A 15083-nucleotide genomic window follows, 5' to 3' on the forward strand; every position below is an offset into this window, starting at 1 on the left:
AAATATCAAACCATTCAATTTAAAATGTATAAATATAAAAGTTATTTCTGAAAATGTAGGAAAAACAGGAATCCATTTTTCTGTTTTGGCCATTTGTGTAGTAACATCGCTATCATCCGTCTGATCATCACCTCAGATCCAACACAATTATCTTTATGTCTTTCCCGACCACATGAGTACATGGCTGCAGAAGAAGTCAACCCATTACTCAGAGAAATCAGTTTCAGTAAAACAGCATATGAGGGCTATTGTTTCCTTTTAACTTTCTGAGCCTGCTTAATACTATGCCTATCTATCCAACTTTGATTGTACCTACCGCTGTGCCTGTTCACAGGCAGACCTCACTGTCACAGGTATAGACTGCTGAATAAAGCAAGGACTACAACATGCAATCAGAAATAAATTTCTAAAGAGGATGTTGCTTAGTGCTTGGCTGTGAAACAGATTAGACTTCTGTGCTATCCTTTATGTGTCACAGCACGGGATCCCTGAAGTGGAGGGGAAGGTGTTGCGTGCTGCATTAGAACAGGTGCGGGGGGGACAGCAGCGAGGAAAGCGTCAACTCTGTTCTCTTCCTGCAGTAGCTTCAGATATATCTGCCCACATGATGGATTTTTAGGAGCATTTAGGACTACACTGTGTCTTTAGACACAGTCATGACTAAGTAACAGCTTGTTTTGGGTCTGTGGGGAAGAGTTTTTACCAGAAACCAGACAGATAGAGTTTCGGATTGTTCTAGTCAGGTTTCATGAAGCTTCCTGTATTATCACCCCTGGTATTTTTCCTCCAGGAAATAAGGCTGTGATCTTACTGTTTTTGTTGGAAGATCAATGTGTTTTGGGGATTGTACTTGAAAGTATATTTGTGTTTGATATGTGATACCAGCAGTGTGTCTAATGATTGTAACTGAGCTCATGTGGCCAGTAACAACTTTATTCATGAAGTAAGTCTGTGAAGGACCACTAAAAAGAGCCTATCTGGAACAAAAGTCTTACAATTTTTCAGAGTTGGACTACGTTCTCATTATCCCCAGAGTCAATGATAAAAGAACAAAACAAAATAAAGAAACCCAACCTCTCCTGCTTTTGAGGAAAAATAATACTGACATTCTGAGAGTCCTACAACAAAGAAGGGAATTCCAATATCTTTCAGTATTACTTCTCTGCATTCGATCATTTTATTTGGAGCTAGATGAGATACTCTGTATTTGACGTAAGCCCCATTTAAACAAATCTTAATTATTGAAAGGTAAAGATTGTTGTCTTCCAGACAACAGTGACATTTCTGATAATGTCTATACACAACAGACTATACTGTTCAGCCATACACACAGCATACTATGCTATTAAAACATCAAAAGATACGGTAGTTACTGAGAAAGGCTTGTGAGAAGCCGGGGGAAAATTATAGGCAATGAGGGAAATGGGGCTTAATCTACTCATAGCTGCACTTTTAGCAGCTGGGCTGTTCTGTTGGGATACCGCAGCTGGGGAGATGAACTGAATGCTTTGTTTAAAAACTGAAGAGCTCAGGAACAACTCCTGCTTGAAACTGTGGCTTTTGCTTCTGAAAGCAGGTAAAAGTGGTGACTGATGGTAACTTCCCCTGGTTAGCCACCATTTGGATAGCAGCATGTAACACTCATCTCATGGCTGCTGTCGACAATTTAAGTTATACTTCTGATGTCTACCTTGGTCAGTGAAGTAAGGGTAATGGACTTATTAAAATGGGAGGGAAAGTATAAAGAAACCTAATCTGAAACACATACAATTTCTGCTTGCAGCAGAACCATGGGCAAGAATTTGAATAGTCAAAACCATGTTGGATTATATACTTACATTAAATAACCTAGGCTCCTTCGTATGTGGATGGAATCCCTTCTTTTTACAAGCAGAGACTTCTAGCATGCCAGCATTAGTAAGTCTGAAGATGCCAGTGCTGGAAAGCAAAAGATGAAACTACTGTTACATACTGCCCCATAATACAAGTCCAAGGTTTCACATACAAATTGCTTAGCTTAACAGAAGGACAACAGGGTGGTACTCGGTAACCTTTGATACACAGGAGCTGAGGCTGGGTTGGATTCTTAAAGATATTTGAAATCAAGGGTAGCTGTATTCCTGTAAGAAAGAGATGATGAGGGGAAGGGGAGAAAAACCCCAGTACCGTTGCTATTCCCATTAGGCAAGTTAGCCTACTAAGGTCAAGGCTAGCTCATACAAGAACAGATACAAAACAAACTTAGGTGTTCTGGATTGCATTTCATTCACTGAACTCTAGAGAAGCAACTTAAAAGAGAACAGCCTTTAAGCTACCAGTGATAGTACACATCCTCCCCACTCTTTTAGGTAATCAAGTAGTACAAAGCACTAGAAAATGCACTGCTGCATATGTATGACCTAACACTTTGAGTATTGAATGAAAAGTTAGAAAACTCACCCTTCTGTAAAGAACATTAATACCTAGTAACTACAGGACAGCAACAGATTAATGTGTTACAGATAGGAGTAACAGGTTAGAGAGATAGGAGTAACAAGTTAGAGTTAGTTACAGGGTATTAGCATAAACTACAGAAGAAGTTTGCAAGACCAGAGATTTGAAAAGGTATGCAGGCATTGTGCTCTGAGTTAAAGCCTAGTGCTTGTGCACTGGCCGCTCCATCTGTATTTACAGCTCTGCTTCCTGAATGGCCCATATAGGAAGTTAAGCAACCAGAATCGGATTCATAGAAGTCATCTAACAGGGGCAGAAGGCCAGAAAGAAAGGCTGAAGAAATGCACAGTCTAAACAATGGAGTTAGCCCTGGGGCCTTGAAACTCCAAGCACACCAAAGCAGAGTCACAAAATTGAGGTTGGAAAGAACCTCTGAAGATTAGTCCAACCCCCCTGCTCCAGCAGAATCACCTTGAGCAGGTTGCCCAGGATCATGTCCAGTCAGGCTTTGAATATCTCCAAGGATGGAGACCTCACACCTTCTCTGGGCAACCTGTTCCATTATACACCTTCACATTAATACTTACACAGTTCCAGGTTTTTTCCAGATATTTATTGTTTGTATTTTATGAAATACAAAAATAGGAGCTTTTGTCAAAAAAGTGATCTTTATCCCTCTAGTCCCCAAACTGCAACTTTCACATCATCCTAGAGAAATATAGCCAACCCCACCACTTCCTTCATCAGACAGAATGAAGATACGTCTGTGGTAGGGCACTGGCAATGATGTCTCCAGAAGAACAGCTCCTGTCATTACTACTTGGTTGAGCAGAGCATAACAATAAATAAAATTTAAAACCTGGGACTGGGAGGGAGGAGGAGAGGGAAGCCAGAAACAATACTGTGCATATAGACTGACTGGAATTTAAGTCTAAACAACTTAAAGAAAACAAAGTCATAATACAATATTCCTGCCCTTCATCCCAGCTGACATGTGCTGTTTGTATTTGATCAAATTTGAAGATAAGGAGCAGGGGAAAATATCTAAATATTACTTAGAAAAATCAGAACTCACTCATTATGCTTTGGTGAACAAACAATTGCAATGGCCTCTGGCAACATTAGCTGATAAGAACAATGAGTATGAAGATCAACACTGGATAAGAATGCAGTTTGTGTTGGATGTGTCTACAAAAAGAAAGGGAAAACTCAACATCATGAAATATTTCTTACAAATCAAGGTTGACATACATTCAAGAAGGAACAATAATTTGTAACAAGTGAAAGTGTCAGTACTTCCCCAGGTCGGTTTCTTAAGTTCCTATTAACCCAGATTCTACATTGTTAGAGTGGCTTTTCACTATGAGGTTTATGGAGGCACATTCACAACCAGATGTACAAGCAATTTTCTGATCATGGGGGGAAAAAGGTGGAATGAAGCAGCACACGACAAAGGGAAATGACTTGATTGTCCAAAATACCTAAAAGTGAAATTGATGTAAAATTTAAACAACACAATACCCTCCCCCCAAATTTTGAATATAGTAGAAAAATAAATGGCATTAGAAAGTAATAACATACCCCTAAATCAACATAAACAAAAGTTGCACTGGCAAAAGCAGGCTCATTGTGTCAACTTCATTAACAAATACACATCTGTGGAGAACATTAGTGCTCATTTACATCACGACAATTAGAATTAAGTGAGCAAATTAAATTAGATTATTCCAGTTATTTCTTTCGCTTGTTATTTCCAGGGTTTCTTTCACATAGTATGCAGAGCTGATACAGAAAAGCCAGAATCTATGAGTCATACGTACATGGATCCAACCCAAAGTGAGGAGGTCATACTGATCCTGAATACCAAATAATTCTTCCACATTCTCCATGTCGCAGTAGTCTGGTCCTGCAGATTGCTTTGGCACTATTACATGGGTAATAGTAAATTCATTATGTGTCTGTAAAACAAACATTGGCTTAGAGTGGAACAAATGAACTAATAAATAAATGCCAAATCAGAACCTGAAAGGTGTGAGCATATCAGCTGAAACAAAGCGGTATAGCTCCGCTGATTCCAGTGCAGCTGTACTGACTGCACCTGAAAATACGCCTTAGCTTTTTTGCATGAAAACATATAGGGAAGTATCAGTAACAACATGAGACTGTTGGATTGAAATGTTCGTAGAGACCAGTGTGAAAAGGACGTCCTTTAAAAAAATTAAAAACATGAAAAAAAGAGAATTGAGAGTAGCACGGTTATTTTCTATGAAACTTGGAACATCACTACTCTTGCTATTCTTTCTCTTTATACAATTCAAATACACTTGGACATCATCTCTAAAATTCTTTGTATGCCAGCATCAGCCATGACATCTTTCCCTGATCTGAAAGGACATTAAGTGTTATCTAGGTCAAAGGAAAAAAACAGCCTGAAAATCAGATGTTCTACAGCTTGATGGGGGGATTTTCTTCTTTTTTGTTGTGCCATTATGAATTTGATGACTCCAGTAGATTTTAACAGTCTTTATATTTCATTGTCCTGTAACTAAACCTCACTTACCTTAGATGAATGCCAGAGAAAGTACTCGAAAAAGCCTGTATTGTACAGAGCGCTGAAAAACTTGCTACCTTTTATAATGACAGCAGTGTAACTTTGATTAAACGTTTCCCCAATAAGGCAAGCCCACACTGCTGAAGTGACCATTCAGGTTATAATATGAAGTTAATTACATTAAACACTAATTGTTTAGATCTGCTTTTGCTCTGAAATCGATGCATTATAGGAAAATACAGCACTATCAGATACACCTTTCCCCATACAAATGTGAGGGTTAAACTGTACCAGTTTTCCACAGAGAATTCCACATGTCTCTATTCCTCTTACTGTATTTGCCTCTGCTAGCAGCAAAAATTTGTGACAGAGATCCCTGGGCAAAACGACGCCTCTGAGTGCTTCGGCCAATTGAGCTAACAAAAAAACAACAAACAAACAAAAAAAAGGAGAGAGAGATAAAAAGGCATATGCAGCTTACACAGTGAAGTTCCCTAAAATAAGGAAATATACACAGTTACAGGAAATTATTAAAAGTGAAAGAATTATACTTACCACATCACAGATCTCTAATGAGAATAAACCTACAGCATAAGGACTTCACCCTAAATTGAGGTCACCAGTCCATGAGATATGCTCACTAGCCTGCCTCTGAGGTGACAGCAAGGTGATACCGTTTCCCAGTCCAGGGCTTTCCAGGGTGAACCACCACAGGTTCTGCTTCTGTTCCCTTGAAGTCCACGGCAAGATTCAGACTTCATGCCGCAGGAACACTAAGGCTCAATCTCTAGATCCATCTATTGGTACTCAACTGGAAAATGTGAAACTGTGCAACTAATCTCCTCTCTGAAAATGAAGAAACTATATGGAACTGTTGTGTGTACATTAACCTATTCATGCTTATTTCACTATGGACGTCCTCATGGTGAATAAATACATATGCAGATGCAATACATGGACTGCTATAAGCAGCAAAGAAGCAGATAAGTACAAAAAGAAAGTCTCTGCACTTACTCTGGACAGCACTTAAAGTAGCCGCTGGCTTTAAGACCCGGTTTACTGGAGGTGAATGTCCAGCGCAGCCAGATGTGCCGCTCCTCTCTTTTTTCTCAAGCAGTGCAGTAGATAAGGAACTGTTCTCTGGTACAGAAATACAAGATAGCATACTTCCATCTACCTGTTCAGACATAACCACGCTCTCTTTGATTTTCTGATCTCGAGCTAGCTCTTGCTTCTTAAGCTGATCCTCAAAGAATTGAAACTGTTCTGATTCAAGCTGCTGTTGCCGCATATGTGCGATTCGTTTCTTCTCTGCCTCTATTAGCTTTTGATGCTCTAGTTTCTTCAGAAATTCAGTTTTACATTTGTTCTGAAACATATGCAAAATAGTGACATTCTCAGAACACTAAAAAAAGCTATGAAAAATGAAGGGAAAATGCAAACTAATTGTTTAATAAAACCATCAAATCCTGTCATTAAAAATTAAGTCTTTTGGAACCTGTTGGCTGAGCTGGCAAATACAACTGTATCCCCAAAAGTAGTATGCTATGGAAGGAAATACAGTAAGTAACGAATTCCTCACACAAAGCTTCCAATCTGCATACCTGGGTGCTTTGTGTTCTTACTTCGGTAGCGATAGCACTTGCCTCATTTACCAGTTACAATAAAGTCATTACAAAAGACATTTCAGAATAGCGATGGTGAAGAGACTAGACACAACTGTAAGCCCTTACAATTTTCAATGCAACAAGAGATCTATGAGCACGTGGGTTTTCTGGGTGGATTTCATAACCCATTTTGTTATCCGGTTTTGTTGCTTGTCGCTGCTGTTTGGATAGGCTTGTCAACTTTCTCCTGCTACTGTCTTTCCTCAGCTTTCCCTGGATTGCTTAACCTGGCTTTGGTGCATAGCCTCCCCAGCCTCAGGCACACTAGGTGCCTTCTCCACTCTGGTCTATGCCCCCTTGCCCACAAGCCACCTGCTGTTCCGCGAACCGCAGGGGAAGCTTCAGGTTTCAACAGCCCTTCCTGCTCCCTGGTAAAGGAGAGCATCAGGCAGCTCCAGAAGCAAATGAAAAAAAACAGAGCAAAGCAATTTCTTAAGTGTCATGAACAAAATAGGGCAGGAAAGAAAGCCTCAAACCAACCAGTGACAGGAATATGGGGTGTGGGGGTTGGGTTGGTTTTTTTTTTTTCCTTCTTATTTCTCTAGTTCTATTTCAAGGGAAGGAAAGAAAAGGTGTTTTTTCTCAGATACTCTTTCCAAGACAAGTTTTTAAAACTACAGGTCCTGTTTTCAGTGACTTTGATACACAAGATGCAAGTATTTACAGTTACTTACAGACTCAAAGAGGATCAGTTCAAACTTGAGCACATTCAGAGCCAAGGGATCTTTTCCATATACTCATGTAAGTGTATCAACAGTATCCTCTTTATAAAACAAAATCAGAGTGTACCCAAGACCCATTCAGATATTCGTAGACTTATTACGTAAATATCACAGCACATTTATTTCCAAGCACACACCCGCATTACTTATTTTCAGATGACCAACCGATTAGATTCTGAGAAGTGAAAAGTCATTCTAAGCAGCCCGTGAAATGATTACATTCGTGTAGAACTGGCATTTTACTGCTCAAATTTAAGAAGATTTATATGACAGAAAAAAATATTCATACCAAAGATTTAATAACCACATAAAACTTACTTTGTTTTGCATGTATTCTTGATACTCTAAGTTATATTTTTTTAAAAGATCTCTCTTCAATTCATCTGTCCGTGGAAATGCAACCTCCTTCAATTTCTTTGGGGTGGGGGAGAAAGATAGATAAGTTTATTTTTCATTTTTTAAAAGAACCACCTGGAAAACAAACTAAGCTGTAATACAGATTTCAAAAAATACAAAATAAAAAAACATTACTGCTCTTCTCTCAGGAAAGAAAGGAATAAATACAGACTAAATCATCAGCTTGTGAAACTCCTATAGTACACTGCTTTCAATAAAGCTGTATTAATTTGTATCAGTGAAAGCTGTGACATGACTACTTCTCATCTCAAGGAAAGATTAGTCCTTTTTCTAGCAATCTGTTATCTCTGTTTTGTTTACTAGGTGTGTGATGACTAACATTTTTGATGTAGGTGTAATTTATGAAAAAGCTAAGTTGAACTTTCAATATTACAGGTAGGATCATCACATTTTTCTCTGTGACTCACTGGACAGAAATGTGACAGCATATGCCCATTTCTAGGTGGGAAAAAAAATAGTTTATTTGCAGGGATAGCTATATAATTAGCTTCCTGTGACAGCCCTGGCAGACAAAACAATTTTGTTTTGTAAAACAAAAACAATGCCCAATGTTTTCTACTGATGTAGAGGCTACAAAATAATTTAGAGGCTGTAGGCAAGGGAGAGAAAGAGACCATGTGCGTAATCCTACTCAGTGCCATAGGAGGGAGCATGTTAGATGCCCTTTCTCAAGAGGGATGTTTTCCTAGATTGTGGGCCACAGTCAAAATTTGGCATGAACCATATTGGCCTTGAATATGACATTATTCAGCTTTAACAGTAGAGAAAGCAAGCAAATATGGCAGCACGAAGCAAAAGAGACACTTATGCTACTCATCGGGCAATTCCAGACATTTTAAGCTCAGTATTAGGCTATATTTGAAATGTTTTTTTTCTTTTTTTTTTTGGGGGGGGGGGGGAGGGAGGGAGAAAAGAAAGTTAAACTATTTTGTATATAAGTGGAGGAAAAAAAATCTGTTAAAAACACATTCGGTAATAAAGAAAGCAAAAATATACTTTGATTATTTAGCAGGGTAAGCAAATAGTTCACAGACATCAATAATGCCACACATCTTTCCCTGTGTTTGCAATAGTCATTTTGGACCGTTAGCCACTCACATAGTCGGGACCAGAATCAAACTCTAAGTACTGTTAAATTAGCGTATTTTTAATATGTAAACTTTCAGAAATAGATTTACCTGCATTTCCTACAATATACCAACTTATTCAGAGACCGTTCTTGTTTACCTTTTAGAATGATAATTTCATTTCCAGTAATGATCAAGTGATTAAACCAAAATAAAACATGTGTATGACTAGTGTAGAAAGATATCAGAAATTCAAGCTGTGGTGGCTGCCATGGGCTATGTGTGCACTAGGGGAAAAGAAGTGCTGGGAAAGAATGGACAGATTCTGGCGGAAACATTTCTTAAAGGCCAGGAAACCATAACCCTACCTTAAAAATATCTTGTTTTTCTGGTACTGCACATTGGTGATAGTCTCGGTGGCTGGGCAGCTTTTCTACAAACAACCTAGAAAATTAAACGTGCATGTGTTCACCTCAGTAGCCAGAGGAATATCCGCAATAGCTTTTACATTGGCAGAAAAATCAGTTTCACATAACTCCTAAACACTGAATACCAGATGACTTGGAGCAGGTTTCTACACATTCATTTGTTTAAAATAACACTTAAATTGTTGTATAGACTTGTATGGGACACATAGGGTAATGACAGGAGATTATTTTCTACATCTGAATATATTTTGGTTTTCATTAGTAGTTGGGTTGGGTTAAAAAAAGGATTAATTAGCAGCCAGCACCTACAAATAGTCCTCAAAAGCACCCTCCACCCTAGCCAGTGTTAACAAATCCTGTTTCTCCTGTCTTTATCTGTCCTTAGCTGAAATGCTGAATCTTAAATGGGAAGTCCAGAATGCAGCACTGACTACTGTTAAAGCAGCTATTTTTACCAGAGCAAGCTGCACAGCTAACTACAGTATTATTAACCTACCCAGACATCTAAATTATGGCAACACTCAGCTGCAAAGAGTTTGGGATACACAGCTGCTATCATTCTTTCAGCAATTTGCGCAAGGTTCACCTCCAGACCCTCTTTTTATAGAGATACATTCATTTAAAATGAAGTGGAATAAGAAAGATTTGGTCTAGTTTTCAGAGTGTGAGGAAAATAAGGGGGGGGGGGGTAAGGAGGTCTCCTATTATATTAAAAAAAACCCTTTCAGAAGTAAGAAAACAAACTAACCAATCCTACAGCAAAACCAGGTAGTTAAGAAGTTTAAATCTGCCACTGATACATTTTTCAGCTGACTATTTTGAGAGTTGTAATGAAAGTTGTCTGGATTTGGGTTTTTTGGGTGGGGAGAATAATCATACAATGAACATACACTGTGGATTTTGCATTTACTTCTGTAAGAAACAATAAATTATACTTAATCCTTCTGGGGAAGAAAAGTAAAAAGAGGCAAAAAGCCATTTTTTCATGTTTTTTAAGTGCTGTGCAATACCACCATCTTCAAGATTGGCAGAAGCTCATAGGGCGTAACTACTAAAGGCTGAGAAATCTTATCTAAACATTGCTTTTTAAGCCATGCACTGTATTTAACCAACATGCTGACAGGTAAAGAATAATCTGTGGGAAACAGCACTTATAGTAGAGGCTGGCACAGTAAACTTAAACCTCTGTATATTAAGTTAGTGTTCATGCCTGGCAGTTGAAAGATGGATAGGACTACTATACTAACAGCTGAGATGAAAACTGTGGTTAGAGTAAAGATCTCCAAAGAACAAAGCTATTCTGCAAGAACACACTAAACATTTTTCTCCTAGTCTAGAGGGGTGCCCCATTTTCACTGCAACTCTTCACATCAGTTTACTCAGAATTATAAGCTGTAACAGCTACAAATGGTTTCTTACGTTATGAACTTATTATAAAAAACAAAAGCATTCTCCAGGTTTCCCTCCTCCATATATACTGATGCCATTCGCTCCATCTCTACTCCAGATCTAAAGTAACGACGCGGAGTGATATCTTCATTGATTGTGATATTGCTGCCAAGTTTGCTTAAGGCACGTACTCTCTCTTCTGGGGTCACAGAGATGTCTGTATGGTCCGGAATAGCTACTAGCTTTTTCTGAAAAGAACAGAGAGATTAGCAAAGAGAACCAGCTATTACGTTTCACTTTCAATAAGTGATCTCATTCAAGAAACTCAAGGGAAATCTTCAGCTTTTTTCTCAAAATAGGCATTGGTTTCCCCACTGCCAGCCACAGTTGAAACATTCCAACATGTTTCTCAATTGTAAATAAATTGTGACTGCAATTACAAATAAGAAGTGATTTTATCCCCCTCCCCAAATCTTCAAACTACAAAAAAAACCCAGAAAAAAAAATTAAGATAAAATTAAGTAAACCCCTGTAGAAATTATCAAAGGCAACACAAAGTGTGTCCTCTTTAGAATCCCACACACATGAAATTCTGTAAGGTTCTGCCTTAAGTTATTGAAATAATTTGGTGGAGGGCCTGAATACTCAGACTCCTATTACATGATGTATAGGGTATGACTGCTGGATATAGTTCAGCTAACAAAGAGCAATAAGTTTCCCTGGTCAGTCAACAGTTCACTTCAAATGTTCATTTCCAGTTTCAAATGAGGCAGTTAAAGCCTAAGAAGTTAGAACTAACTCTAATGAAGAAGCATAGCTGCTTATTATAACCATTACCTTCCTGTTAAGTGGCTAAATAAATGGCTACTGCAAGTTGTTTCCTCTTACTCTGATGAAAATTTTTCCTCTTTCTGTTCAAAATGTTTGCTTCAACTTCTTAAAAACCTGATCACTGAAACAAGCTAAAACCCCATAAACCACACATACAGAAATAAAATAAATTCCAACAAAACCATCAGGCAGAACGTGCAAGAAACTGGTAACATGCAGGCAAAGACCCTTGTAGCTGACAGCCAACGCTGCTAAACAGCTCCCTTGAGTTGTTTCCTATTTGAAAGAGAGGGTGCTAAGCCATTAAAGCATTTCTTTGTAATACATACCAACGAGCTAACAGTGAATGGTTGTTCCATGTTCTCTGTCTGCAAACCAAGGAGATTGCTCTTTTCCTCCAAAGTCTCCATCTGACTGCAAAGGGCACTATCAATCCAGCGCTCAATATTTGCAGCCAGCTGTCTCAGGGCTTATTAGCCCGAGTGAAACTTGAACATAGATACGTTGATTGTGGTCATGTACTGGAAAAAATATGACAGGTCATTCAGATTAGAAATACATTCAAATGTCACGTTAAGTTTGCACGCCTGCACCCACTCATTACTTCGGTATCACGGTACTTACATATTTAATAACAATCCAAAATTTACCAGGAGCCTAGAATTTTAAATGGGAATGCATGGGACATTACAGGACAGTTGTGGACTAGCTGACCTGTTCTAATGTTATTACAGTGGATTAGAACACAATATAACAAATTATTCTGACAATTTTTACAGCAACTTCAAAAAACCCCGACTTTCAAGCATTAAGTGGAAAAACTCAAAGGTCAAAGACTAATCACAGAATCTGTGTTTCCTTGAGCATACGACTTGACAAACATATTTATAGAGAGTGTGAATCTGGCATCTTTTCATGCTAAGCCTATAATTAAAAATAAAACTTAGCACACAAACTCAGATCAGTAATATAAAGCAGAGAAAATATTTCAAGCACCACATGTTCCACCTGCACAGCTTGCTGACTTCAACAACACTCAAAATACAATGAACTCTGATGAATCAACTGATAGTAATTGCTTCTTGCACAGCTCTGAAAAAGTAAAGACAAAAATGCAGACATGTTACGCTCATCAGCAAACCCCCCCCAAACAACTCCTAAAAGGGAAATGAATTATTTAAATTACACTGAAAATATGAAAATGAAGTTCCTAATGTGTTTTTTCACTTCTGTGAACTCAATCTAAACAGATTTCATCCCGAATGTCGAAGGCACTTTATATATTACAATAAATGTGCTTTATGCTTTTGTAAAAGCATAAAGAGTGAGTTCAGCAAAGATATTTTCTCAGCACACCTCTCTCTAGAGGCCAGAAGACTCTGGGTTAGAGAAAAACAATGCTAATGTTTTTAGCTGGCTGCATTTCTCAAGTACGGACTTCTGTATTTTTGGGTCTTATTAATCTTTTTTCCCCAAAAACTAACAGTATCTATTAGATCAGTCTTTAATTTTAACAATTAGTACAAGTATTACAGGAGACATTAAATTTATTTAAGTAATAGATTTTCTTTAAAATAATCAGAATCATTCTGTTTTACTTGCAAAAACCCTTACTGGTATATTCATTACACCTTATTAATTCAATCTTACTCTGCTTTTACATACAACCTCCCAATCTCAATGAATATGTTCTTGCTTGACTTTGTACCCATGTTTTCCATTTTCAAGATTTTTATTCTCATCATCAGGTATGTCACAGGCCTCTGAATTCAATTTCAAGACCTGTTTTTTTTCAAATTAAGGTATTCAAAATGCTTGCACAGTTTGTGACAAAAAAACCCCCAAACAAAACAGAGCATGGCTTATACACCCAAAACATCAACATTAGTTGTGGTTGCAGCACTAATGGAAACAGTTCGCTAAACAATTTCATTTTACATACATGGAGCTCTGGTGTAAGTGATCAGCTTGGCAGGACAGCCTATTCATTGCCTATTCACGGACTGCAGAAAGGCCCCATGGGACCACAATAATTTAATATTTTTGCTTCAGCCTACACCAAGAAATATACTGCCTTATGGCTAATTCCACTTGAACCCCTTCTTCAGCTGGACCACTGTAGATGTGGTAGACTGTGAAAGGAGAGGGCTAAAAGCTCAGCAAGCACAGAGCTCATGTTAGTCTTCTGCCCCTGCAGCTCAGATTCTAAGCAGAAATAAAATCTTCAATAAGAGACGCTGTGTGTTCATATGCTCTGTGTGGCTCAGGAATAACAATTAAAAAAAAAAAATATCTGAGCACTAAACCCCATATGTTTTAAAACCTTTTATTCACTCACTTATCCATCACTTGTGGATTTTTTTTTTTTTTTATTTCCCCTAGAAGCAACTGGGAGATCTACAATAGCTGAATGGAAGGCTGGTTTTGGTCTAAAGCATGCATCCAAGTATGACAAACTGCAAAACATTCTAGTCATTCAGTTTATAGAAAAAATATTGTTCAAAAGTAAAGGGTGCAGAAATGTATTTCTCTTCGATTCCCTATTTCAATTAGCAGCTTTTGAGCAAGAAAACTGCTTTTCATGCACTTTCTCCCATACAGACTTTCTCCAAAATCTAGTGAGGAAATGGACACTTAAGAGAATGCTCTTGAGGTGCTTCCCTGTGGAGGACATGGGATATGGATCATATGCTTCTTTCAACTATTACCACACCTTGAAGACCTTTCAGCCTAGCTGGCAGGCAAGTGGAAAAATGTTAGTGCAGCAAGTGGGAAACACAAAAGCCACTAACTGCTGTTTTGGTTTTTTTTGGGGGGCAGTATTCCCAAAGAGGTCTTTGTTAAAGAAGCCTCTGGTATCCCCCTGCCAATATCTCTTTGGAACTGGTACAGGGAGACATCATGCAACCCTTTACTCGCAAACATTTCTCATCATGGTTGCCTTTAGGAATATTAAAGTTATATTTATAAGTTATTTCAGTGATTTTTTTTACTTAAAGTAGCATTAAAAATAAGACAAAAAAATGTGTAATACCAGGTATTTTGAAGAGGAGACAGCTGGTAACAGCAGAAACTCACACTTCCTCAAAATTGTGTCTGAGCTTTGAAAAGATGAAGAAGGTCTGCAGAAAGCACAAGTCAAGCCATAGTGCAAAAGCTTAGCAGAAGAATCACTGCAAATAAAAGAGGAAACTGGCTTTTGAAATTTGGTTTCAGGAGCACATTAAAAAACAGACACTGTAAATAAAGAAGAACTACTAGGATGAGTTTGTATCACTTTTACAAAGTGTCAAACAAGACTCAAATTACAGGTGGCAGCGTAATTTAAAAAAAAAAAAAAAATCCTAAAAAGAATGTGGGCTATCTTATGACTGCACTCCAATATATTATCCTTAACACGTGAACACACTGGCCAGAATTATAAACGATTAAAATGCAGAAGGTTAAGCTTTACTAAAAACACCACCACAGGCATGTCTGCCAGTTCCCTGGAATGCCTCTGTGCATAATGTTCCTCACGGTGCAGCTTCACAATCACCTTCAGCTGGTCCAAGGCCATGATACTGCCAAGGGGCTCC

At 38.2% G+C, this 15083-nt stretch overlaps 1 protein-coding gene across 1 annotated transcript; it reads right to left on the reverse strand.

Moving 5' to 3' along the window:
* Positions 1-127: 127 nt before the first annotated feature.
* Positions 128-11914, reverse strand: STAMBPL1 (STAM binding protein-like 1). The gene is made up of 10 exons (XM_009320201.1): positions 11835-11914; positions 10705-10922; positions 9226-9301; positions 7692-7787; positions 5999-6353; positions 5276-5400; positions 4254-4391; positions 3509-3621; positions 1839-1938; positions 128-184 (listed from the first exon to the last, which is right to left on the reverse strand). The coding sequence occupies exons 1-10, from the start codon at positions 11862-11864 to the stop codon at positions 128-130; spliced, it is 1308 nt and encodes a 435-aa protein (XP_009318476.1). The 5' UTR covers positions 11865-11914.
* Positions 11915-15083: the final 3169 nt, after the last annotated feature.

The sequence above is a fragment of the Pygoscelis adeliae genome, unplaced genomic scaffold, assembly GCF_000699105.1.
Source record: "Pygoscelis adeliae isolate BGI_AS28 unplaced genomic scaffold, ASM69910v1 Scaffold190, whole genome shotgun sequence".
NCBI classification, from domain to species: Eukaryota; Metazoa; Chordata; class Aves; order Sphenisciformes; family Spheniscidae; genus Pygoscelis; species Pygoscelis adeliae.

Bases quoted from the DNA above. Each gene is read 5' to 3' on its own strand.
- STAMBPL1 (XM_009320201.1), bottom strand. From the start codon at position 11,864: ATGGAACAACCATTCACTGTTAGCTCGTTG. The intron at 10,923-11,834 runs GTATGTATTACA...TGTTCTTTTCAG, and splicing joins CATTCACTGTTAGCTCGTTG to AAAAAGCTAGTAGCTATTCC. The intron at 185-1,838 runs GTAAGTATATAA...CTTCTTCTGCAG, and splicing joins AGGAGCCTAGGTTATTTAAT to CCATGTACTCATGTGGTCGG.